Source organism: Cynoglossus semilaevis, chromosome 18 (assembly GCF_000523025.1).
Source record: "Cynoglossus semilaevis isolate Cse_v1.0 chromosome 18, Cse_v1.0, whole genome shotgun sequence".
In the NCBI taxonomy this organism is placed as follows: Eukaryota; Metazoa; Chordata; class Actinopteri; order Pleuronectiformes; family Cynoglossidae; genus Cynoglossus; species Cynoglossus semilaevis.
Genome location: NC_024324.1, coordinates 2,958,390 through 2,983,115, shown reverse-complemented (window position 1 = coordinate 2,983,115; position 24,726 = coordinate 2,958,390). Strand labels below are relative to the sequence as shown.

The following is a 24,726-nucleotide window of genomic DNA, read 5'->3' as shown; positions in this document are numbered from 1 at the left end:
GGTGCAACTTCCTATCTACAAAAAGGGGGCGCTACAAAATAACTCCCAAAGACCAGTGTTCTGATGTTTGCAGAGGGAATCCAATTACAATCTGAATTACGTTTGAATCACTGTTTTTCAATCCTGGGGTCGCAACCCCATCTGTGGTCGCCTGGAATTCAACTGGGGGTGACCATAATGTCTCAAAATGGATTAAAAAAATGTTTTCACTTTTACAGTTAAAGGAAAATGGATTTTCTTCTTCTACTTCTATCACATTGCATCAAAAAACAAAAATGTCAAACAAACTCAAATGTATGAAATACTGAAAAGGTCTTAAATTACAAGGAGACGTGATCAACTCAGCAAATATGTATAAATGCTAATCAGCAATAAATAAAATTTGAGGAAAGAAAAAAAAAAGAACCAGAAGATGATCAACTTTGAAAAGTTTCATCCTCACCTTCTTCCCAGAGACTGTACATCAGAAATGGACAACGCAACGTCCGCAAACACTCCTTCAGACTAGAAAACAAGAACAGCCGTTTGTTATGAGTTCAGTCTTTGTCAGTTCAACATGATGTCATTACAACCAAGTCTGAAAGCAAGTCAGCCAACAGAGAGGAGTCAAGTCTGAGTCAAGTCCAGGTCTTCTGGGAACACCGACTTGAGTTCCCAGGTAGACATGTTTTAGTGAAGTCCCAGAGTTTCAAGCTTCAAGTCGTCATTAACTATTCATACACAGTGAGTTTAGAGTTTGAGTCGTCAGCACTTTTTGACTGCAGTACCACAACACCGCCACTTCCTCTTCCAGAGAGCCACGTGATCAACAAGTGATGAAGACTTCAAAACTCTTCAAGGAAATGTCAATGATTTATCAATAAGACAGAGAAGTCGTCTAATTTTCACACTGACAAAACCAATGGAGCACTTCCTGTTTCTTTTTCCAAGTCCATTTCCTATGTACAGATTCTGTTTCTTCTTCATCTTCGTCCTCCTCTCCTTCGTCTTCCTACACATACTCCTTCATTGGGACACTGTTGGAGGTGATGGGTTTCGGAGGATCTGGTGCTGTAACAGGGGAGTTAGCGAAGCTGCGGCCGATGTAGCCCCTGCGGTACCGACCTCCTCTCTCCATGAAGGGGCAGGTGCTGCAGAGCACGGCGCCGCTGATTATCAGGATCACCGCGGAGGCCCAGCCCAGATATATGGCCTGGCCCAGCTCTCTTTTGTACTGTACGGGCACATTGGGGTTGTAGAATTCCTGGATGACGGTGTTGGCGGTCCAGGAAATGGGAATCAGAACACACAGACCGGTGATGATGAAGAGAATACCGCCGGCAAGGGCGATCCCGGCCTTGGCCCGGCGGTCGTCTCCGGCACAGGTGGTGCACTTCATGCCGCAGCAGGACACGGTGCAGGAGAGCCAGCCCATGAAGATGGCCAGACACATGAGGGCGCGGGCCGCCTGGATGTCAGGAGGCAGGGCCAGCATGGAGTCGTAGGTTTTACACTGCATCTGGCCCGTGGTCTGGTAGACGCAGCCCATCCAGATGCCTTCCCACGTGATCTCCGAGGTCAGGATGTTGTTGCCGATGAAGGCCGAGACCTTCCACTGCGGCAGGGCCGTCACGGCGATGGCCATGATCCAGCCGGTCACCGCGCAGGTGAAGCTGATCAGCTGCAGCCCAGTGTTCACCATGGTCGGAGAATCCTCTCCACACCGTCTGGGTCTTCTCCAGGGATCGTCGATGTCTTTCAGAGTTGAAGTCAAAGTTTTGCTCTTATCCGTCAAAACCTACTGCTTCCACGTCCCTCGTCTGTCTGTTGTCGAGCTTCTCAAGGTCCTCGCCCCAGCCTCACTTTGTCAGCAGCCATTTCTGTCTCTTTTTCTCCTTCTCTTCAACATCTGCTCACGTGCCCCCCAACTCTTGAAAGCTTATCCAGATATAATCGCCAGCTTTCCCTCCACACTCATTCACTTCTTTAAAGGATCACAGACAGAGGCTCGCTCACTTTCCCCTTTATTTTTTCCACTCCTGAGCTTCGATCAATGCATTATTGAGTAGCCAATAGCGGTGTGGCCACCTGTGACAGTCTGGAGAAGAAGGATCAATCAGGTCTCACAATCCAGGGCGCTGTCGGAGAAATGGATCTGAGGAAGTCTGTGTTTTAGGTCCGTACGAGTCGACGAGTGCCTCCGATGGTGGATCAAACCCCTGGATGGTGGCGCTGCAGTGTATTTCAATGCCGCTCTCCTGGTTTGGGTGTAGTCTTACCTGTTTGGATCAGACCAATAGAACCTGATACTCAGATTCAAGGCCACTGATGCTGCTGTGAGTGTATCCTGTCACAGCAGGTGAAGCTCGATGTGAGAGAGGAGAAAAAAAAAAAATCAACAGGTTTAGGTTTTTTTTTTCACCCCGTCCTCAAAATCCTTTTTTCTGTCCTCTTTGATAAAAACTGATATCGACTGGAAACGTCCAAGTCAATTTGTTTTGGTCGGATACGAAAACAGGAGAAAGCAGCTTCATCAGACACCGCTGCTGCTGCCGCTGCTGTTTCCACATCAAGTGTGTCCTTGTTAACAATAAACACGCTCGGCCCCAGCTTCGACGAGGCCACTTCAGGCTTCTCCCTCCCCCCTTTACACCCTCCCTCCTTTGGTATTCACACGATCCAAATGAGTGAATCCGGTTCCAGCAACAGCATAAATAACAAATCAGGTCCACGTCCTCAGGCTCGGAGGTAAACACAGCATCAGGTCACAGACTTCAGCGCAGGTTGTGATGAGAGTGTGTGGTACGGATGGAGGTGAAAGAGGGGGAGACCACAAAAGAGGGTGTGATGGATGGAGTGTGTGTCGGGATCAGTTAACACAAAAACAACATGGACAAAGGGGGGGGGTCACACTGTGTGTGCGCCTCAATACCAAACAGGGTGCGGTTTAAAGGAGGCTTCCACTGAAAATGTGGCTTTTTGTCCGACACAGCAGGGAACGACAGAAACACAGTAGGGTCACCGTTTCTGGAACAATGAGGTCAAAGGGTTAAAAATCCACAGATCTACAGGTCAAAGCTGTAAAAGACGGACGCCCATTGACAGGAAGATCACAAAACAATTGAGTTTTTTCATGTTTAAAGTCCAGTGACACATGATCCCTTGTACAACACAACCGAACAAATACAGTTGTGAAAACACAGAAACACAAATGAAATACACACCATCCTGATGGGAATCAGATCGTGTGTGTACCTGTAATGCAAACCTGAGGTTGAGAACCATTAAAACACAGTAACAAAAAACCTATACTGTACGTCAGAAATCGACTCAAAGATTAGTCAAAAAAGGATCTTTTTTTTATCCTGTGCCTTAAGATAAAACATTTTATCCCAAATAGCAATAATTAGCCAAAAGAAATCTGCCAGAATATATTGTAACTGCTCAACAATGGTCATAAATGATAAAGTACAAGAAAACTAAAGTTACTAAATGTGAAGAAGAATTTGAGCTCTGATGGACTTGCTAGTTTCCTTGGAAAACTTTAAGTGTTTAAAAAAAAAAATCAATATTAAGGTGAAAAAAGAGCCGTAACTGTTCTCTGACTGTGTGTACATTCCACTGAAGCCTGGGTTTAACATTCTGCTGATGAATTAAATATAGCGGCACCGGCACCGTGATCTGGGCTTCAGGTTTCATTTCTTCTGTCGCCAGTGTTCTCCACGGTTACCGTGGCCATGACAACCAGTTGGACACAGGAAATGGGAGTCAAGAGGAGGAAGATGAGGAGGAGGAGGAGGAGGAGGACACTCAAAGAGCGGCAGAGGAAGGTGACACATACCGGGGATGGTTAACCACACAAATGTGTTTCTACTTGGTTTACACCAGCAGGAGTTGGTGTTTACTACGGTGACCGTGTTTGACACGACACCACCCTACGTTGAAAAAGTAACAATATCAACAAAAGGGCAACTAAATTACAATAACGTTATGATAAACATCAACATTAAACGTTACCACTAGACGTCGACAAAACAAAAGACGGCACTGACATGGCGGACACGTTCTCTTAAAAATATGAATAAGTGTATAATATATGGGTTATATTTGTTTGTGTTTTTAAATAAACTAACTTAAACGTCAAAAACATTAATTAAAGTACCTTTATCACCGTTTGGGGCAGGAAATGTCTCGTTTATTAAAAACATTAATTAAAGTACCTTTATCGCCGTTTGGGGCAGGAAATGTCTCGTTTATTGTTCCGCGTCGTTTTCAGGAAACCTGCTCCTGTTGTTAACGGTGCCCTCTAGTGGAGAAACATGGGAATGTCCATAAATACAGAACCTCGACAATGACGTCAGAATCCACAGAGGAGCTCGTTTTCGTCATATTTTAACATTTATTCTGAATATTTATTAAACGTGTACTGTTTTTTAACATTCAAAGAGTGAGATTGGATTAATTTGTCAATAATTTGAGGGGAAAACTTCCAAAGAAGCCATGACTGTACAGTTGATTCATTAAAAGATGATGATACACGAACTCTGTTTTAGGCATAAAATACCAATTTATTACTTTGCACATTAACACAAGAATTCCCTGCAGGCTAAAAAAAATGATTTGAACATGTCACATAAGAATAGCAATAACAGTAAGTGAATGGCCCTCTGCTGGCGGCTTGAAGTTAACACATGCCCTTCTCAAACATAACCGCTCACAAGTGGTAAAGAAAGGGTTCTGGAAACGTTCTGTTAACTGAATTAGATGTTTCCATCTCTGGTTCTATTGCTATTAAAACAATCGCACACAGCTTCAGAGACCACTAGGTAACAGAAACAAACAACAAAAACAAAGCAGAGCGATAACAAACCCCCCCCGCCCCCCAGAAACAAGAAAGGAGCAAAAAATAAACAGGAAATAAAATGAAAAATACACAATACACAATGTGAAATTACAAATCTGTTAAGATATTACAATATATCAAAGTTAAAAAATAATTCATGCTCTCATTTTAACTGGGGTACACCAGGAAGTGTGGGTCCGTTTGTTGTTAAACTCAGGGGGGAAAAAAGGTTAAAAAGAGGTAAAAGCCCACCTCCATCATTCATCACAAAAAGGTGTGGCGACAGGTACAAACTGGGAAGGAGGAGGAGTCTCAAACTGAGGAGAGGGGCCCCGGGTCTTTAACGTGGGTCCGTGTTTGAAGAAAAGTTTACCTCGTTTGAATTTGGACACGACGCAAAGATGCCGTCGGCCCTTCGCCTCAGAATAAAAAAAGGTTTGTACCTCCCAAAAATGTATGGACAGTGTAGGAATCTTTAAAATACGTCTTATATAGAGAGACTGGACAAATATTGCTAATCTAAAATAGTTCTTAAAACATTTACCCCCCAAAGAAATGTTCCTTTTTTTGTAATAAATATGATTCCAATTTTTTTTTTGTAAAAGAGGACAATACTCTGGCATGCAGGCGAGCAAAGTCTAAATAAAAAAAAGAAGAAATTCTACACATCTATTTCCACCAAAATGCACAACCCCACTGATTGATACAAGCAAATAAAATTAACACAAGAAAAAAAAATTATATATAGATATATAGATATATATGTATATATAAGGAGAGAGAAGTACAGAGACAAAATAGCAAAAGTAGACCAAAGACCACAATGAGTAGAATTATAGCTTTGTTTTCTTTAAACCACATCAGAATTATCAGAAGACGGTGAATATTGCTTTATGTCAGGGAGTGATTAAAAAAAAAAAATCAGATCTGCGTGAAATGAGGAATTAACTGGGAAAGAAAAAAAAAGAAAAAAAAGGGATTTACAGTAATGTTCAGATAAAGTGAAGCTTCAGAAAGAAGTACCCAAAACACGCAGTTCAACTGACTTGGGATAAAAAGAAATTGGATATTTTCTGTTACAGTAAATTTTTAAAAACTGGTTGCAAACCAAAAATGTCATGTCATCACTTTAACCGTTTGTCTTGAATCCAAATGTCTCAAGACACATTTCTTCTTCTTCTGTTTTTTTCTAATGTATGGATCTCAAACTAAAATGGGGATTTCTGAGATTTTCTATGGACAGATTTGACCGGGATTTTCAAGTGCAACCCCGATTTACAGCTTAGTTTTGGGAACTGTTTATGGCGAAAACTAAAGGTAGTTTCAGATAAAGATGTTTCTTTTAATTCCCGACCAGCAGAAAACCTCGGGTCTTTTCCTGCAGCTTCACTTCTGTTAACAAATGTCTACGTCCACAAATATGGTCAATGTTCTGAAACCAGTGCATTAAAAAAAAACAAAACAATAACCCACTCCCTTTAAAAAAAAAAGTTTTTTTGAATACCATGCTCGGAGCGCTCCCTTCCGATCCTCCTCCTCCGCCCCCCCGCCCCTCTGACTGGACACAGACGACTGACGTTCTCCTCCTCCCCCCTCCACTCACGCCTACACCAGGAAAAGTGCTCAAACTCATTCATAGTAAACCTGCAGCTTTACGGGTGGTTTATTACAAAAGAGTTCATTTAACCGAGCTGCCCCCCCCCTGCTGAGGCGTGCACCCCAAAGAAACCTCCTCATCGCAAAATAAAAGCCTTCAGAATGTTCTGTCCAATCCAAACGCAGTGCTTGCACACCAATAGGGGGCAGTGCTTTTGTTTACTGTCAAGGTGTAAAATCCAGTGTTAAAAACGCAGTAAAAACAGGAAGCCAACACTTTAACATGGGTATACTTCAAATACACACTCAAGATAATATAAAATTCATTGTATTTTTTTTCCTTTTCTTATAAAAAAGCCTACAAATTCAACTCATTGTCAATCACAAACCTGCAGTTTAAACAAATCCCTTAAATCTGAGTCTGTGGATTACAATCCCTGAATTCCCTCCATCTTTCAGATTAAAACCAAATGATGTCAACTGACTGATCCACAACTGCAGTACCTCTGTTCAACCACCTGGAGTGCTACACAATATCAGAAATTTGCCACCATCCATTTTTACTACAACCATAGAATGTATATAGGAAATGGATTTATTTCAGGTTTTAAACCACAAAAGATAAAAAAAAAAAAAAAAAAAAAAAAAAAAAAAATCCCCCTCAGTGTTTAAACAAAACATAACAGAAAATTTTGAAATTAGGGTCCCAGCTGGCCATGAGTGGCACTGCAGACAACTGTTTTTCAGGCCATTTCAAAAATGGGCTCAGTATTTAGAATCATTTTCATTTCGATTTGGTGGAAAATAGACAATAAAGCAAAACCGGAGAGAGATTATCACGAGACCAAACATAGTAATGCCCTGTATTCTTTCCATGAAATGTGATCGAGACGCAACACATTGGCCACCGTGTTTTACCGAAGTAGCTCGAAGCTAACGACGGGCCAAAATATCTCCGGAAAGTTGTTTGATGATTTAAAAAAAACCCATTGCCTTCAATTAAATTCATAAGTGGTTCCTTCTAAAATCGGCAGAGCTCAATCTCGCCAACTTCCACCACATCATCCATTCCTTATATACGGTCTATGGTGAGGAGCGACTGAATTAGCATAAATCCGTCCACCCTGGGGCCTACGTCTCCTCACTATTATCCAGAATAGCTGAAAAAAAAAAAAAATAAAAACAATTAAAAAAAAAAGGAAACTCCTTAACCTGCAGCTTAACAACTGAAGTCTATTCCTGAAGTCGCACTAACAACTATATACCTGGCTTTGCTGCCGTCCTTAAAATTTCATCACGTTAAGAACAACATCGACAACAACAACAACAACGATAACAACAACAACATCGAGGGTAAACTACGAATTCTAAACAACAGCTTTTTTTTTCTTTTAAAGATAACCACAAAACATCTTATATTAAACTTTTTAACAAATCTGCTTTGTTGATTCATATGTATAAATGCATAAAAGGTAGAGCGAGAGAGAGAGATAGACAGAGAGAGAGAGAGAGAGAGATTGTAGAGTGAGCTCTGTTGCTTGCCTAGCGTCCCGGGTCAGTGCAATGAGTTGGCCGGTGTCAGCAAAAGGAGACCTCTATCGAAAGTTTTGCAAAGCATCTTGGTTTCTGGCTCTTTAAACTGAAGACGAAAAAAAAAAGAAAATTAAAAAGCAAAAACCAATGGCATGGTCTAATAATCTTTTCAGAGAATCAGGTCCAAGAAAGAAAAATAATCCTGTCTCTCACACAGGAAACAAGGTTGACAAAAATCACAAATCTGGTGTTTTTAATGCCGTCGCTCATTCATCAGGTCCCAGTGCTGAGCCAATCACAGGCCAGACCAGTTACTACTGCTACACGTCAGACCCTGGAGTCACGTCTCACTCAGAAGAATCAAGTTGCTAATTTTTTTTTTTTTTTTTTAGGATTAACAGACAAGTACAAAAAAACAAAACAAAAAAAATCCAGTAATTCGAAATATTAGTAACCGTTTTGTCTTAAAGTGTGCAGTGGTGTATTATGAGTTGAAACAGTAGCAGTGGAAAAAGGATCCACAAGGTGGCAGTAATGCAACCGAATGCCTTGCAGGTGCTGTTAATATTGAGAATCTGTCGAAAGTGTAGTTCTCGTCACCGCCTGTTGGCGTTCCTCGTCCAAAAAAAAGAAAAAGAAAAAAAAGAAGCAACTCGAGCCGCTTCAGCACAGACGTGACCCAGGCCTGACACAAATACCTAACAACCAGCGGCCTCTACAGGAAGCCAGCTTTAAGTCATCTGTCTGAAGAGTTCCTCTAATATAATATGCTTATTTGTACTGTATGTGTGAGTATAAAAACAAACAAATCTGAGGCATTTACAGCAGTTATATCTCCTTGATTTCCCTTTTACAATTCAGTGGCCTGCCATCGCACACACACACACACACGACACACACTCTCAGACAGCAGTACAGGTATATACAGAGAGGTTGACACACACACACACACACACAGATACGCGCCTATCGTTGCCAAAATGGGAGGAAAAGTAAGTATGGGCGTGGACACCCTGGTCACCTCGCTTGTAAAAGGAGAAAAAGGTTAAAACACACACGCTTGTAAAAAGGAAAAAAAAATATAATATATATGTGAATATATATATCATTCTTAAAACTTCGACTCCCCCTCTGTCTCTGTTTGTGTAGATTTCCCTCCCGACTACCCGATAAACCCAAGACCTTGTGACAGATTTTTTTTTTTTTTCGCCCAAAGGGGCTTTGAGGTAAAAGTAGATAAGAGTCCTGCTTAGCTGGGAGAGCTTCAAAGAGCTGCACTGGCACCGGACCGCACCGAGCTGCTCCCGCGCCCTTTGTATGTTAAAAACACAAGAGTGCAGACATTCAAATAGAAAAAAAAAAAAAAGTAAAATAATGGCTCAACTTGTAGTATATATACTGTATATATATATGTATATATATGTATGTTTTTTTTAAAACATTTTCCTTTAGTGCACGGTGAACCTTTGAGGTTCCGAGTGCTGAATTGCTGGTAAGAAAAAAGGCGACTCGAATAGGAACGCTGGTTGGAGATTGTTCCGTGTTAATTTAAAAAAAAAAAAAAAGAAGGAAAGAATCTGCTGCACGAGAAGAAAATGGGAGACGCAGCAGATTCTCCTGTCCAAGAGCCGCTTTGGTGCAGACGGGTGAGAATGTAGGGTGACTGTGAAGAGTGGGAGACGGGTGATGAGGAGAGAGGAAGAGGTGAGAGGTCAAAGAGACTGGCAGATAAAAAGTACAAACGACAAAGAGGGAGGGGGGGACAAGGGAGGGAGGGGGAGAGATCTGAGGGTGGAGTGGCTGACTTGCTGGGTATCTCAGGCGAAGTACATGGTGTGCTGGGTGTCATAGTGGATCTGAACGGCCTTGGCCAAAGCCTGGGGGTCCCGACCGTTACTCTGGCCCGACACATGGCTGCCCTCGGCGCTGAGAGGGAGGAAAAAAAAAAGCGTGGAATACAGTCAGTCCACATCCCTATGTTTTGACATATTTTATCAAGCCAAATAGAGCAAAGTAGCTACAAAACTTGTTAGTGTAGAGGTAGCTAAAAGAGACTGAAAAAAACTCATAGATTTAGTCAAAACCAAAAGTTTTTCTCTGATGCCTTTTGACCATTTCTTCTATAAATGTATTTAATTTATTCTTAAATAAATGACAAATTTTTATTTTATGGACACATGGTGTTAAAACAAGGACAAATATAATTTATAAAGATGTAAAAAAAACCAAAATAAAATTGGACATTAGTGGGAGGACAACCAGACCCCTGAGCGTCTCTCACCTGTCGTGGTCTTTGTCCACCAGGTGGTAGCGTGCTCTAAAGGCCACCAGCCTGGCATAGTAGGCCGGCGCCGGGATGGCGACGGCGCGAGAGCAGCGGGCGCAGGTAGGGAGGTTCTGATCCAAACGGGAGGAGACACAGAGGGAGCTGCACTGCTGTTCAGATGAATGGCTCAACAGGCTGTTCAGCTCAGGCTTTTTTTTATTTATTTTTTTTAGCAAAGTAACAGCAGCCGACATGAGTTTTTATATATTTTTTTATGCTGCATTTGTAAGTACTTTCCCTCAATCTCCTCTATCATGAGTGCTCTGAGAGCCACATTATCTGCCTGGCTCACAGAGGCATTCCAGTAATGTCATTTTAGTCATAAAGCATCATTACTGCAGTAACCACACAGTCAAACCGCTGCATTCAGGCCCAGTTACAAGAGCCTTTTACCGCAATATCTGTTTTATTGCAAGTAAATGAGTCAAATCTAAAAACCAAGGAACTAAAGAGATCCACACAGAGATGAAACCAGCTTCATTTGGGTTAGGAAATAATTATCTCATGTGGAGGTTTTATTTACATTAATGAAAAACAGTTCTGGAGATCCCATCATCTGTAAATAAATGTTTGTTAATCTATTGCAGCTACATTCAAACATATTGTTGTGATTGGTCTTTAGCTCATGTGCTAATGGTTCTACTACCAGACAGGAGTGTGACACCACAAGTGACGAGTCAACACATCAAACTTGAGGCCCACGGGCCAAATCCGGCCCGCCTCATCATCATTAAAATATGGGTGTCTTCAATAAAAAATAAAATGCATCTAATTGATTGATTTTATTGAGTCATCATTGCAGTGTGTGTTCAATATTTCTTGTTGACACACATGATCTACAACAACAGCAGCGTACAGCCCTAGTCTGAATTATTTAATGTTTGATTTATTGGCCATGGACACTGAACACCAGCTGAATATAAATGTGTAACTCTCACCTGGATCCCTGCATGGCTGCACAGGTAGAAATCAAACTCGGACGGATGAGTGATGGTACTGTCCACTGTGGTACCAGCTGGGACGTTGCCACTTTTTCCAACCTGAAGAAAAAATAAATATATGTAAAGCAATCAGTGAGGAGGTTTTTTTCTTTTCTTTCTTTTAGAAAAACAGGTCCAGAAGAATAGTGACCGACCCTCTCAGCTTTGTCGGAGCAGAAGAGTCGAGTGTGGTGACGTTTCTGCACCACGATGTAGGTGATGCCCGGCCTGTAGTCCTCCTCCAGACTGATGCACGCCTTACGGATGGCTATGAGCTCCGGCCACGCCACCTGACAAAGACTCGTAGAATTAGTCACAGATCCACACAACCACCTTCCACGGTGGACGGCTAGTACAGTCAGTTCTAGTCGGTTGGTTAGTCGTGGTCGGTTAGTGAGTCAGTTCAGCGTTCTCACCTGTTTCATCTGTCCCTCAGACACACCGCCTCGATAATAGATGATGCGTGTGGGTTTGAAGCGCGTGGATTTGTAGAACTGGATGAGCAGCTCGCGCACCATGTTGGTCAAGTCCTGGATCACCTCCTGACTGAAGAACTGTTCCTGCAGGTGTGAAGGTTTTGACAGGTTTCAGGAGAAGACAAAGGTAGGGTAGAAAAAGATGTTGAAATAGTAGTAAAAAGAAAAGGTAGAAATCATGAAGACAAAGGTAAAGTAAAGAAATAGAAGTAGTAAAAAGAAAAGGTAGAAATCATTCTACGCAGTATGAAGTTACCTGGGATATGTCTTGTCGGGATGTCTGGACCCGCACGGTGGCACAGTATCTGCTGGGGTGTCCGTCCATGCTGCCCACCACCGCTGCGATGGACGGCTTCTTCCCGTCACCTGCTGGTGGATGTGTCACGTCAGCACCTAAGAAGATGACGGGCTGCTGGAACACAGAGGGTCTGCGCCGAAAACAAGAAGCCAGAACGACACAAAGACTTAGACAAAGAGAAAACGAGCTTCCGCCTAAAACAGCTCAAACCAAAGACATTCCAGACTCACAGCTACACTAAATCAGAAAAAATAAATAAATTCTGCTGGGCTGACCTCTGGTGAGGCACCAGGACGTTGTTGATGCCCCCCAGCTTGGCGTTGATCTTGAGGCAGAGGTTAGAGAGGGTCTGAGGGGACGTCTTCACCACATTCTTCACCTGGACACACTGGGTGGCCATGCCGAGGAGGGTGTCGCCCACACGCTTGACCTCAGCTGCAAGAGTCATGATTGAGAGGATCAATAGGACAACACTGACGACGCACATCGGTCAACAGCAAATGTCAAAACTAATTTATTACGTAATATATATAAAATATTCAAATATCAATCTTCATCAGAATAAATGTCAAATTCTCCAAAATTAAAGAAAAACGTCCTCACCATAGACTGGTGTTTTTCCGGGGAGGATGACCACGATCAGCTGCAGACCCACATACGACAGCTTCAGGTGTTTAAACATGGGCTCCACACTGTCGGCTCCCTGGGCGTATTTACAGAAACATGGCTGGCCCTGGATGGGCATCCCAGCATCCTTTGAGATTTTCCGCAGCTGGTCAGTAAAGCTCCTGAGAAACAGACGTCACAAACACCCGTCAAAAATCAGAGAGAGGTTTTTAACAGAAACCAAAGCATGAAAAAAAAAAAAAAAACAACAACAAAAACTCACTTGAGCAGGTCCTCGCGACACTGTTTCTGTGGCGCAAAACAGGCCACAGCCCACACCTTGATCTCGATGCCGGCGTAGAACTGCTTCCCCCTCATGTCCCACACGCCCTGATTGGGCGTGGCCACCGTTTTGTTCTGCGGAGAGAGTCCCTACTCTCTTAGTCAACCCCACAGTTGTACGAGTTGATACATTAGATATTAAAACAAACAACCGTCGATGATGATTCTTCTCTGTTTGGACTATTTTCAAACCCAGGACCTTCTGCGTCTTACACATCTGCCTTACACGTAGAGGGTCCTGGGGTTTGAAGCCCAGAGGAACCACATACTGATTGGTGCAGATTCTAGATTCTAAAATTTACCAGTAAAGGTGTTTTTTTTTAATATATAAAATTATAGCGCCCTATTTAGTAGTACTGACACTACTTTGTAATGGACTTCTATTTATCAGCCAATCATGATGAGGCTTGACAATGTGTGTGCTCTGAGACCTCATTAGGAGAGTGTTTCCACACAGGGTTTTGGTAGTGAATGCAAATCCACTGGGCAAGAAGTCTTTAATTAGGCAGCTTTGCCAAAGATCGTTAGCAGTTTTTAACCTCTAGAACAGGTGACAGCAATTGGCTGCTGGAGTGTAGCCAATCAGGACGGACAAAAAACAAAAAAACAAAAAACAAAAAAATGTCCATCAAATTAAAATAATTTTTCATGTTGAAACTACCTTACGAGTGATTACATGTCATCAAAACAAAGCAAAAAAAAACAACCAGAAAATTGACTGAAACCTTTCTCATCAGTGATGTCATCACCATCCATACATTTCCTCAAATTTAAATCAAACTGCAAGTCCATCAGCGTGAAATTAAATCAGAAGCCAAGTGTAAAATTTGTGACTAATTTAAAACAGGTGATAACAAAGATGAGGAAAGCCGTCAGTCTACAGTTAAAGACTCTTTTCATTTCTGGATGCGATAAGACTCCATATCCCAGCAGGCCTCTGGCCAAGCAGAAGAGAGAGAGAGAAAGAGAGAGAGAGAGCTGTGATAGGATCTTGAGTTAATTACTCCACTCTCTGTTTTAATTCTGAGGGCTGGTTTTAAATGCATGTCTGAAGCAACAGCCAAAAGTGAGAGAATTTAACCCCAGGGTTCGTTAATGTTTCATCTCAGCAGAATCTCCAAACTCCCATCTTTGAAACTCCTATCTCTGTCAATTCATATGAACTTTTTTTAAACTAATTTTAAGGTGGAAGATAAATTATGGAATCAATTTACAAGGCTTAAGTTAAAGCTCGGTGGATTTGAGTCTTGTCGCCCTCCAGTGGACAACATTAAAATTGACACAAAATCTTTGAATCTCAATTCAGCCAACAGTTTTGTAAAAATGAATTTTATAAAAATAAAAAAACATTTTTTTTAAGGTGTCAATAGATTAGATTTGACACCAATTTTTTTTGTCTACTACTAAGTCAAACCATTGCATTTCTGATGCGTGTAAATCTAGTCAAACGTCTGCACGTCTCATCTGCGCACGCCCAGCATCTTGGATCCTGGGCGGTTCAGAATGGCTAATTTGAGATTCAGAGGGTGAACCTCAGCAGTCTGCAGTTCAGCAACCCCACTTCTCATTTCCTTCTCCACCACAGCCTTCATCTACGTGCACAGTGGCACGATTTGCATGCTTACGAGCCGTGGCAGTGAAGGGAACAGAGTCCAGACTGCTGGAGTGCACCGGAGAACGAGGGCACGAGGCCAGGTCCAGGTCTGGGATGTTGCACATTTGCATATCCAGTTTTATATTATTGTGGGTTTAAAAATAAAAATAAAATCTCAGAGACCTGGATCTTGACCCGTGATCCTGCATTCCCACAGTCATAGTCCCCGCCCAATCCCTCCCCATGCATTCCCAGTCAGGTTTGCACCCCCCGGTGGGTGCAGCCCGTGCCCAGTACTCACCCTGCCCCAGTCCTGTGTCTGTACCCACCCGGCCCCCATACTGCAGCATGGGCGCTGGGAGAACACGCCCTGTGACCTCGGTCATGTCATTGTGAACCACAATGCCAAACTCTTTGAGGTAAGGGTCTGGGCCCCCAACCATGCTGTTGCTTTTGACCTGGTTTGAAAAAAAAAAAAAAAAAAAAAGTGAGTTTGAGGAGGAAACAAGAAATTTGACAATTGGCTGAGTCAACAGCTCAGGTTTTATTCTTATACTTATTCAGCATTTTAGTGGTGGTGTAAAAGTAGACAGTAAAACCAAGTGTTCAGCATGTCATTTTTTTTTTTTAAAGGAAGCTAACACTTGGGAAAGTAACAATACCCTGGAGAGAATTGTTCCTCTGGGACAGTTAGGACTAATGCAAAATAAAACCAATATTTATAAAAAAATAAATATTTATCGTCACATCTTCCACACCAGGTCACAACCTGATTATTTGACTAGTCACAGGACAAATATCCGGGTCCTTTTAAATAATTAAATCATTTTTTGTTGAGGTTTTTGAGGCTAAAAATAACTGATTAAATAATCACACAGCTCTGCACTTGACAAATAAAACTTTCAAAGGCTCCTAGAGACCGTGAGAGTCCTGACAGAACATGTTGAAGTGATTAAAGTCAGACCTGTGAAATTAAAATGATTTTTTTTCTCCTAACATAAAAATATTATTTAAGCCCTACTTTAAAATGACTACAAGATTTAGCTAAAAAAAAGAAGAACTTAAAGTCAATATTTACAGTTATGTCCACATTATAATAATGAGAAAAAAATGCTTCAACTTAAAAAGAAGACATAAGAACTATTTAACATTTCAATAAAGTAATAATAAATAATATAAAATAGAGCCTGGAAAAAAAGAAAAAATGAATAAAGAATAAATAAATAATATAAAATAGAGCCTGGAAAATGATCAGTTGTCCAAGCAACACACGTCGAGGGCAATCACTGGACCCAGGGCCAGATTTTCTACAACAGCATGTCAGATTACAGTACCACAGTACGTGTTAGCTTCTGTCGCTAACTCACCAGTCTGCTGATCTCTTCTTGTCTGTCAGGGGCTGAGCGAGCTGTAGCTTTAATCATGGTGGAAGTCTGGTTGTCTGTCAGTTTCTTGATACATCGTTGGCCGGCAACTATGTTGCAGACCTGAGAATAAACACAATAAAATAAATAGATAAACATTAATGAAGAAGTTCCATCAATTACATGGAGTTGTCAGGCCGCGGCCCCTCGCTCACCTCCAGGGGAAGGTAGGTGTGCTTCTGCTCCTGCCCTACTTGCAGACAGGGTAAATGTGGATACTTGAGCTGCAGATTGTACTTCTGCTTGAAATACTGAGCTACAGTGCACTCCATGGCTTGGCCGTTCTCAAGCTGTAAGGGGAACCTGCGAATAAAGAGAATGTGCGAGTGAAGACCACAAATTATATATTTATGACCCTCTCTCTACCGTTACAGAAAAAAAACTAAACTTTTCACAGAAAATCATTGTGCTGTCGAGATGGAAGGTTAAAGAAACCGCAGCATTGAGGAGATAAAAGTCCTTACGTTTGGTGGCTGGCAGGTCGGCGTGTGACGTTGCACACGCGATACTTCCTCTTCATCTGACCGCAGTGTGTGACCTCTACCTTTAAGCCTTTTGCAAAACCCATACATACACACACAAACAAAAAAAAACAGTCATAAAAGAAGCACAGGAGCAGGACCCTGGTGCGGTCGACTGACATTTCTAACATTCAAATCTCTGCTTGTGGTTATTGAATATTGTTTTGCAGAACACATTTCGTTACAACTCCAAATTTGGCATTTAAAAAAAAGACAAATGTGTGATAATGTGTCAGAAGTGGGTGTTGCATTTTTTCTTTTTTTTTGAGCAAAGCATAAAAAAAAAAATTCATATTCAAGCAGGTCCGTGCCTACTCACTGTTCAGACTGAGTCACACAAGTTTGTGTCAAAAAATAAATAAAGGATTGAGCTTGTGTGGTGAATCCCAGCGCCTGTAGGTGAGTCGGTAGCAAGTGCTCACCTCTTATTTCCTTGGTGAATTTGACACGCTGTGAGTCGGTCAGCGGTTTGGTCTGCTCGTTGATGTTCTGTATATCCAGCACCTCACACATGAACTCTATCACAGGCTGAGCTCGGTAGAAAGCTGTGGCTGACACTCTCTCATAAATTACTTACAAAGCAGAGCAATGAAGGAAGTCAAGGATGGTGTATATCACGGGGGCTGAGGCTGAGGCCGGCCTTGACCGTATAAATGGGATGTTAAGGTGCAGCAGAAAGGTTTTTATATATATATAAAAAAAAAAGCTTTCAAAGGAACAGTTTTCTCAGTTCAAAGTTCTCAGAGCCAGAACATCAAGTACTCGTCCTCAAATGCTTCACAAAAATTCAAGGGCCAATGTTTAAGTAACAACCTCTTAAGTTTTACTGCTTCACGCAGCAAAGGCGGTTTTTACCGTCAATGTTGAGCATCATGTTCCACATGGCAGGACGAACGGACTGATGGAAGCCGAACCACACCTCCCTGCCTCCACCGAGAGGATGGTAATAGCCCTCTGGAGGAGAGAAGAAGGAACGCCCTACTGGAGTGTACCTGTGAGGACAAACGGACAAAGAAATATATTTAAAGATTACAAAAATAAATAAAAACTTCATCTGAAGCAACAACCAAATGTCCCCGTATACAGTCGTCAGAGTAAAGAGAGATTGTCCACATGTCTCTACCTGAAAAAAAAAAAAAAAATCTAGTTCATGAAGTTTTTAATTTAAACAAACACAAAACTGCTGCAGTGTTTGGAGTAAATTTAAGAGGACGTTTGCAGCCAGCAGATGTAAAAGTTTACCACGAAGCTCAATATGTCCAGATTTATTAACTTTACTGCAAAGAACCCTGGGTAGACAAAGCTACTGCAGAGCTGTGTTTTATTTGTTCAGGAAGAGGCCGCAGGAAATGAAGGTATTACAGTCAAATTAAAGATGAAATGCAATATCTCTGCTGACAGACGGGGGAGATCAGACGGTGGGGGGAGGTTCGGGGGGGGGTTCTGTTGGTACCTCATGGAAGGCAGATGCCGCGTGATGACGTCCAGAGCCTGAACAGAGTCTTCGGGGACCTCGTTGAGGTGACCTGACAGAGCATCCAGCAACATCTGAAGACTGACCACGGACACCCACTGCAAGGACACCTTGAAGGTCTGATCTTTCCCTTCACCAGGCAGAGTCACCTCCAGGTCCACCTGAGGACGGCAGGGGAGGGGGGAGAAAATCAGAGGGGAGGACAAAGGGTAAGTGAAGAGAAACTGATTTGAAAAGGTGACCCCACAGATAAGTCATAAACAGCCAGAGGCAACGATGGGGAACCAGGCAACAGCAAAGAATCGATTTGTCTTTGAAGTGACATGACGACCCACTGATGTTGACGAGAAATTCTATTATCAAAAAAAAAAACAAAAAAAAAACATCCCACAGCTGTCGTTTAGATTTTAGACGTTACACAGTTGCATAAACCACTGAACAAAACCACTGAAGAAAACCACTGAAGAAAACCTCTCTTCTGAACTTCATGGATGACATAAAACTAGTCATCGCATCAGGTCTGAACAGGATTCAAGGCCCGGTAAAAGGTCAAAACGCAGCCCCAGATTATTTCAGAGCTGGGTGCTACTGTAATGCGTCTCTTTCTTGTCCTCTTGCTGTCTGATTGGCAGAGATTTGAGGAAATAATTAAAAAACTTAGACTTGTTGCTAAGACAGAGGTTTGCACTTTTTAATCTGCTGTACAGTTTTTGTAAATTTTTTCTTTATTGCTCCTCAGAACAAGGTATTTGGCTGGTTTTCTCCATCCTTTATTTGTGCATTTTTCTTATACTTCAATGACATTTCAGGATCTTGGCTAAAACCCTTCACTGGTGCCAAACAAACCCCTAAATCCTACTGTTTGGACCTCTCTCTGTGCAGGAACATAATCACCACCGCCTCCTCCTCCATCGGCATTTTTGTTATCGTCTGAGAAACTGACATCAGCCCTGGCATGAACTCTGAACCTAGCACTGCCCCCTAGTGGATGCGTTTGCTTAACCACCATAAAAAACAGTTTTAAGTTGTATTTTTTTGGGTTACATAAAAATTAGTAAAACATTTAGGCTAGGACTGGACTTAAATATACATTGTTTTGTGTAAAAAGTATGACATCAAGGTTAATCTGTTGGGGGGGTGGTGTTAACCAGGAAGCATCTTTTTTCCACTTCCTTCCCTCTAAGTGTGTGAAAAAAAAAAAGAGAGCCTCTCTTTTCACAGTTCAAATACCAGCAGAAGATTCACAAAACACAATAATATTTTTAGGAATTTTCTGGAGAGAAATTATGGTACTCATTGGAGGAGTGTCTGGAAAAATATCCCGAGACGTCAGATTTATTATCCACACGCCATGGAAAGTGTCAAGTTGAAGAAAAATTAGAGCTCACTGACTGGGTGTTATCTTTTTTTTTTTTTTTTTTAAACACAAACACCACATTCTTGGTGCTGAATTTCCACATTAAAGATTTACAGTTCTGGAAACTCTTCGCCTCACATCCTACTCCTCTAACTCTTTTTTTTTTTGTTTTTTACATGCCTTTCACAAAATACAAGACGCACAAATAAATCAATTCGAAGACTAAAAAAAGCCGTCACAGCCGACAGACAGATTAGAGCCCCTCACCCTGTCTCTTCCTATAGGCAGTGGATGAGCTGTGTACATGTTCCTCTTCCCGTCATAACCAGGCTGGCGGTCTCCAAAGATCTGCATCTTGAAGTGACGCACCATGGTGTCCACCACTTCTCTGGAAGGAAGAAGAGAAAACCACAGTTTGAATCAACTTTACGTCCGTTTCACCGACGACATCGTGACCTCTGACTCTGTCGTGTTTTTACCTGTTGACCCTCCGAGGCCGTTTCTCAGGCTTGATGTCGATATCGTAGTGATAGACATCAATCTTGGGAATCTGCACCTGGAAGTGGTTGGCAAGGAGCCGGATGGGTTTCCCCACCGTGCCGAGGCCGGGACGACGTGGAGGCTGGAAGAGAGAGGTTGGGGCCGGGGGCCCTGGAAAAAAGAAAATGGAGGAAAGACACTGAAAAAGACGCTCAATTTCTTGTTGATCCTTGTTCACACTTCTACCAACAAAAAAACAAAACTTTATATTAGATTATTATTTATATTATATTAGACTTTACAAAAGTGCTCGTTAATGTGATGCACATTAGATGCCAATAAAAAAATCTGAATTAAGGAACACAAAATATCAACAAAAATAAATCAAGGGTCGGATTAGGTCGGGTCAGGGGGGTGGCGCCGTCCTTTAAGTGTCAGATTTATACGGCTAGCTCGTCGCTAACCATCCCATTAGTAACACTCGCTTAAATGGCCCCATGAACTGACATCACACATATGCAAACCGGTTTGACTGACGGCCCACTCGGACGCTTGACCCAAGCGGGTCAACAGGGGTCGGGGGGAAACAATGACCATAATTATCCTCCAGTACGCCCCCCAGCTCCACCCAGACACGGAGGGCGCCCACCCCACACGCCGAGACAAAGGCCGGGATCCTCCCAGACAGACAGCAGCAGAGCCATATGGAGGGGGAGGCGTGCAGAGAGACGGGGATTACCGTTACCACATACACACCACATACACAAATACTACATGATCACAGGTGGCTAACATACAGTAGGTGTGATACCTGGGACCGCTACAGCATTTTTTGTTTTGTTTTACATTCTATAACCAGACAAAAATCTAAAAGCTAATGGATTTTAGCATTCGCTAACAACAACGATTTATACAAGTACAGGTGCAAAGTAATTTAAGAGAAAGAGAAATCCAAGGTGCGAAGTAATTTAAGAGAAAGAGAAATCCAATGGTATTAAAGTTAAAGTGAAAGCACTTGGTGGCTGTCAACTGTTTGTTAGAAAAAGTCCAAGTCCTCAAAGTTAGGGATGAAATACGGGATTTCCCAGAAGTGTTTGCCACATAACAAACAAACACGATAATTACTTTAATCTGAAAGTGCGCAAAAAAGTTTAAATTATACTTCGGTGGAGGTAATAAAAGGAGGAGGAGGGCGTGCGGGGGGGTTGTGGTTCTTGTTGCTTTTGTCCATTCACTGCTGAGAGAACACAGGGTTCCTCAATGTACCCACACGCTCTAGTTACCAAGTGAAGCGCGAGGACACAGACAATCAAGACCCTTTCCATTGCTTCCTGAGAACACGCTTCCCAACATGTGCCCTCGTGTGGCCTGGACCCGAAACCACCCGCGCTTCCCACTTATGTCCTAAACCTTTTCTTTGAGGCGCCGTTTGTCGCCTGCCTGCTGCTCTTTGTCACGAATTGGATTGAAACCACTTGATGACTCACTGCGATCGTGTCCTACTGGCCTCGTTACAGATGGCAACAAAAAGGCTTTACGCCGTGCTCCTGCTTTGCATTCCATGTCACAACCACAACAAATGTTGTGAAAATATAGTAGTAAATAAGGAGCATTCATTCATTCATTGTGGCTTTGGAATTCATGTTTTTTTCCTCCAGTTTTATGTACTGGAACTTGGTCTGATTCCATGGCAGCCTTTACATTCAGGGAGTTCTCACGACCCAACTTGTCTACACAGAGCTCTACAAGTACAGGGTCCTCATCTTCCACTTTCACCAAAAGCAGACCTACACCTAAATTTAACCTCCTCAGCTGCCACACAACCACGCTTAAGAAACTCATACATACACAAGTGTCTCAACATCGAGCGACAGCGCTCATCCCTCTTTATTTTCGCTCTTGACGTCGCCACACCCAGCTACGTTCACCATTTGAGTCGATAACTATTCTTAAATTTGGTTTAGAAATGGTCCAGAAGCATACAAATTAGTTACTTTTCACATTTTTAAATTTGAAGAAATTACACTCTAATTCTTTCTTCTTTTTCCCTGTAGACTAATAAGAATTCATACTGAAGTTCTCTTGATTCAACCCGACCCGGATGGGATATAAATGAGGACATTATAGAGATTTTTCTACAGTGAGTGTTTTCAATGTTTCTAGGTTGAGTCACAGAGGAATTTTTGTTTTTCTGAAAAAAAAAAAGTGACAGATGGATGCAGCTTTGGAAGCAACTTGGCCACTATCGCATTTAAAAAAAAACTGTCACAACGACACGTCCGTAAATTCACAACCGCTGAGCAATGTTTGTGGTAGGTCTTAGCAGCAATAACGCGTGTCCCTGGTAACTGCAGTGTGATCGGTGTGCGAGACAGCTGGGCTTAAGCTCAGCAGGAGTAAAGAGTGATGGCTTTTGCCTGTTGATGAGTCAGACTACAGGCAGCATGTGCCCTGACGCCCACACGTGCAAATCACCTGAATTATGGTCCAAATATGTACAGTTGAAATCAATAACAAGGTTTAAATAGAAAGAGAGAGAAGGGAGGGGGGGTGAATAGCAAACTATCCGTAGAAAAAGTAGGAAAATTGTCAAAATGTTCCCATGTTGATTTGTTGTCTGCCTGGTATCTTATTTTGAAAAACATTCACTTCCCTTCACTTCTCATTCCGACGCCCTCAAACTAACGCAGTGATAAGACAGCAGAAGAAAACAACAAGAACTCTAAAGTAGCAAATTTATGATCATTCAGCTCCAATTTTAAGAATGACATCTTGCGCAAAAGTAAAACTGGAAATCCACGAACCTCAGAAATGGTTTTACACAAGCACAGCTTTTCTAAAACAACATTTTCTTTTGGGGACTTATTTCACAACAACAGCTTCAATATTGTCCCCTTGGAGGTTTTGGATTTGTCAATGCCAACGTGCATGACTATAGAGGAAGGCATGAAGTGAGAATTCTGGGTCAGGGGTCAGTTGTGACGACGGGTGAGTCTGTAAAGAATGTAACGGAAAACAAGGAAGTTGTAGATGACAGAAGAGGAGGAAAAAAAATAGGAATACAGAAAAGTCAGAGATAAACACACAGACCAAGACGAGGCTAAGAGAGACAACATGAAAGCAATTAAAAAAAAGACAAAAAAGGCGAAAAAATATAACAAAAGAAAAAATATAACAAAAGATGACTAACATGACAATATAAAAACAACAAACGCTCTATAGTTCGTCCATCTGGTAGCACTTTGTAACCATTTTTAGAGCCAAATACCACATTTTATCACTCTGAGCAGCTGTCCAACTAAAAGATGTTTCCGTGTCAGCCGTTCCTTGAATTTTGTGTAAAATGTCAACGAGATGTTCCTACATTATTGGCATATTCTTTCAAAACCTTCAGTGGGAAGTAAACAGTCTCTGTCTCTGATGTGCGTTTGTGATCGTGAATGAAAAAAGAAAAGTGAAAGTACAGTTTTGCTGTAGAAATATAGTGACGACTACAGGCAAAATGTTAACTGTGGTTTGCCAATTTTACAAATATTGTAGCTGAAACAGTCGCACTGTGACTGAATCAACTGACACTGTGCAAAGCTGTGAAAGGTTGTCAAGTATTGTCACCTAAATCTGCGGTTTTCAGGAGTTGTGCAAAACCAGTAGCCCGATGGAGACTATACTTGCAATTTCCTTCCCCCCTTGCAGTGACAATTACGATTCTGCACGATACAATTTGTCATTAATGACAAAAAAAAACGTAAAAACGTATTTTGCATGTGGCAGAAACGCATTGTGTGTGCATTGCTTCCCCCTACATGCAGGTTCACTGCACCGCAGCAGAAAAATAAATATATAAATACGTAAATACACTCTAAGTGCCTTTGTTATCATATAGGAGATGAGTAATATGGAGCTGGCCTGCAGTTGGGATCGATAAAAAGCGCCATCCATCCCTGCTTCGCTCACTCGGACGCATGGTTGCTACCCAATGAGAAGTGTGCGAGAAGCGGTGACAGCGGCAGGGAATTAAAAGAACGTTAAAATGTACGAAAATCAACGTTTTCCTGCTCATTCGGCAGCGCTTGCCTTGTTTTTATGGGCATTCATTTTGTATTTTCCACCCCTCGCACCGCTGTCTGTCATTTTGACTGGGCAGCACGCTGTTCTTGAGCGTACTTTCAGGGGCAGAAAATGACACATTTTTGGTGAAAATTCGACGACAACACGAGGTTATTTTTGACCAAATGTGGTTATGGCCGCGTAGTTAAGAATTTAAAACATTCACATGGTGGATAAACACGAATGTAAACACAACACGGCGACGCGGAAGGAGGAAGGAAAGGTCCTGGTTAAATCCCCACTCACACACATACACACAAACACACAATGCCAGGCTGCCGCGACGCGACGAGCCGTGCGCGCAGTAAACCGCGCGGACGTGACGGTAGAAGCCTTAGCAAAAATAACAACTTGGTTCGTGAATACACGAAAACTGCTTTTATTCGACCAGTTTGGTCGTTATTCTGTGTGTGTACAATAAACAGGGGGGCTGGGCCTCGGTTTGTTTTCCCGTTAGAGCGTCGAGGCCTCGCTGCAGCCGCGGCCCCCAGTGAAGCGACGTGTACGCGGACTCGCTCTCAAGGCTGCCGCTACAGCGGACGCTCGCGTCCCTGTCTTTACGTTTTTAAAACTTACCGGGTCCTAGGGCTTCCATGGCCGAGGCCTCTCTCTCCGTCTCTGTCCCGGCCTGACGGCTCCGTACCGGCACTGAAATTGGGGGCGGTATCGCGAAGCTTAAAGTGGCTAATTTAAGAAAAATTGAATATAGATAGCTGCGTGGATAACTGCCGACTGAGGCGACCGAGCTGTGCTGCCGCTCTCTCTGCTGCCTCTGACCATTTGTATCTAC

At 42.4% G+C, this 24,726-nt stretch overlaps 2 protein-coding genes across 2 annotated transcripts; both read right to left on the bottom strand.

Annotated features, from left to right (window-relative positions):
• Positions 1-140: 140 nt before the first annotated feature.
• On the bottom strand, positions 141-4,103 carry cldn35 (claudin 35). Its single transcript, XM_017040961.2, has one exon. The coding sequence runs from the start codon at positions 1,679-1,681 to the stop codon at positions 992-994; it is 690 nt and encodes a 229-aa protein (XP_016896450.1). The 5' UTR covers positions 1,682-4,103; the 3' UTR covers positions 141-991.
• Positions 4,104-4,522: 419 nt separating this feature from the next.
• ago4 (argonaute RISC component 4) lies at positions 4,523-24,686 on the bottom strand. Its single transcript, XM_025065257.1, has 19 exons — positions 24,513-24,686; positions 19,829-20,000; positions 19,617-19,737; positions 17,972-18,153; positions 17,374-17,510; positions 16,941-17,075; positions 16,462-16,549; positions 16,153-16,300; positions 15,941-16,060; positions 14,903-15,031; positions 12,921-13,054; positions 12,635-12,819; positions 12,307-12,466; positions 11,990-12,161; positions 11,674-11,817; positions 11,413-11,547; positions 11,186-11,317; positions 10,233-10,384; positions 4,523-9,877 (listed from the first exon to the last, which is right to left on the bottom strand). Exons 1-19 carry the CDS (start codon positions 24,529-24,531, stop codon positions 9,769-9,771), a joined length of 2,574 nt encoding a protein of 857 aa, XP_024921025.1. The 5' UTR covers positions 24,532-24,686; the 3' UTR covers positions 4,523-9,768.
• Between the last annotated feature and the right edge of the window lie 40 nt (positions 24,687-24,726).

What these genes read in the sequence shown, in the direction of transcription:
- ago4 (XM_025065257.1), bottom strand. An exon ending in TGTCGCGAGGACCTGCTCAA is followed by an intron (nt 12,820 to 12,920) that starts GTGAGTTTTTGT and finishes TCTGTTTCTCAG; the next exon opens with GAGCTTTACTGACCAGCTGC. An exon ending in GTCCTGGTGCCTCACCAGAG is followed by an intron (nt 12,162 to 12,306) that starts GTCAGCCCAGCA and finishes TTTTCGGCGCAG; the next exon opens with ACCCTCTGTGTTCCAGCAGC.
- cldn35 (XM_017040961.2), bottom strand. Translation starts at nt 1,681, where the DNA reads ATGGTGAACACTGGGCTGCAGCTGATCAGCTTCACCTGCGCGGTGACC.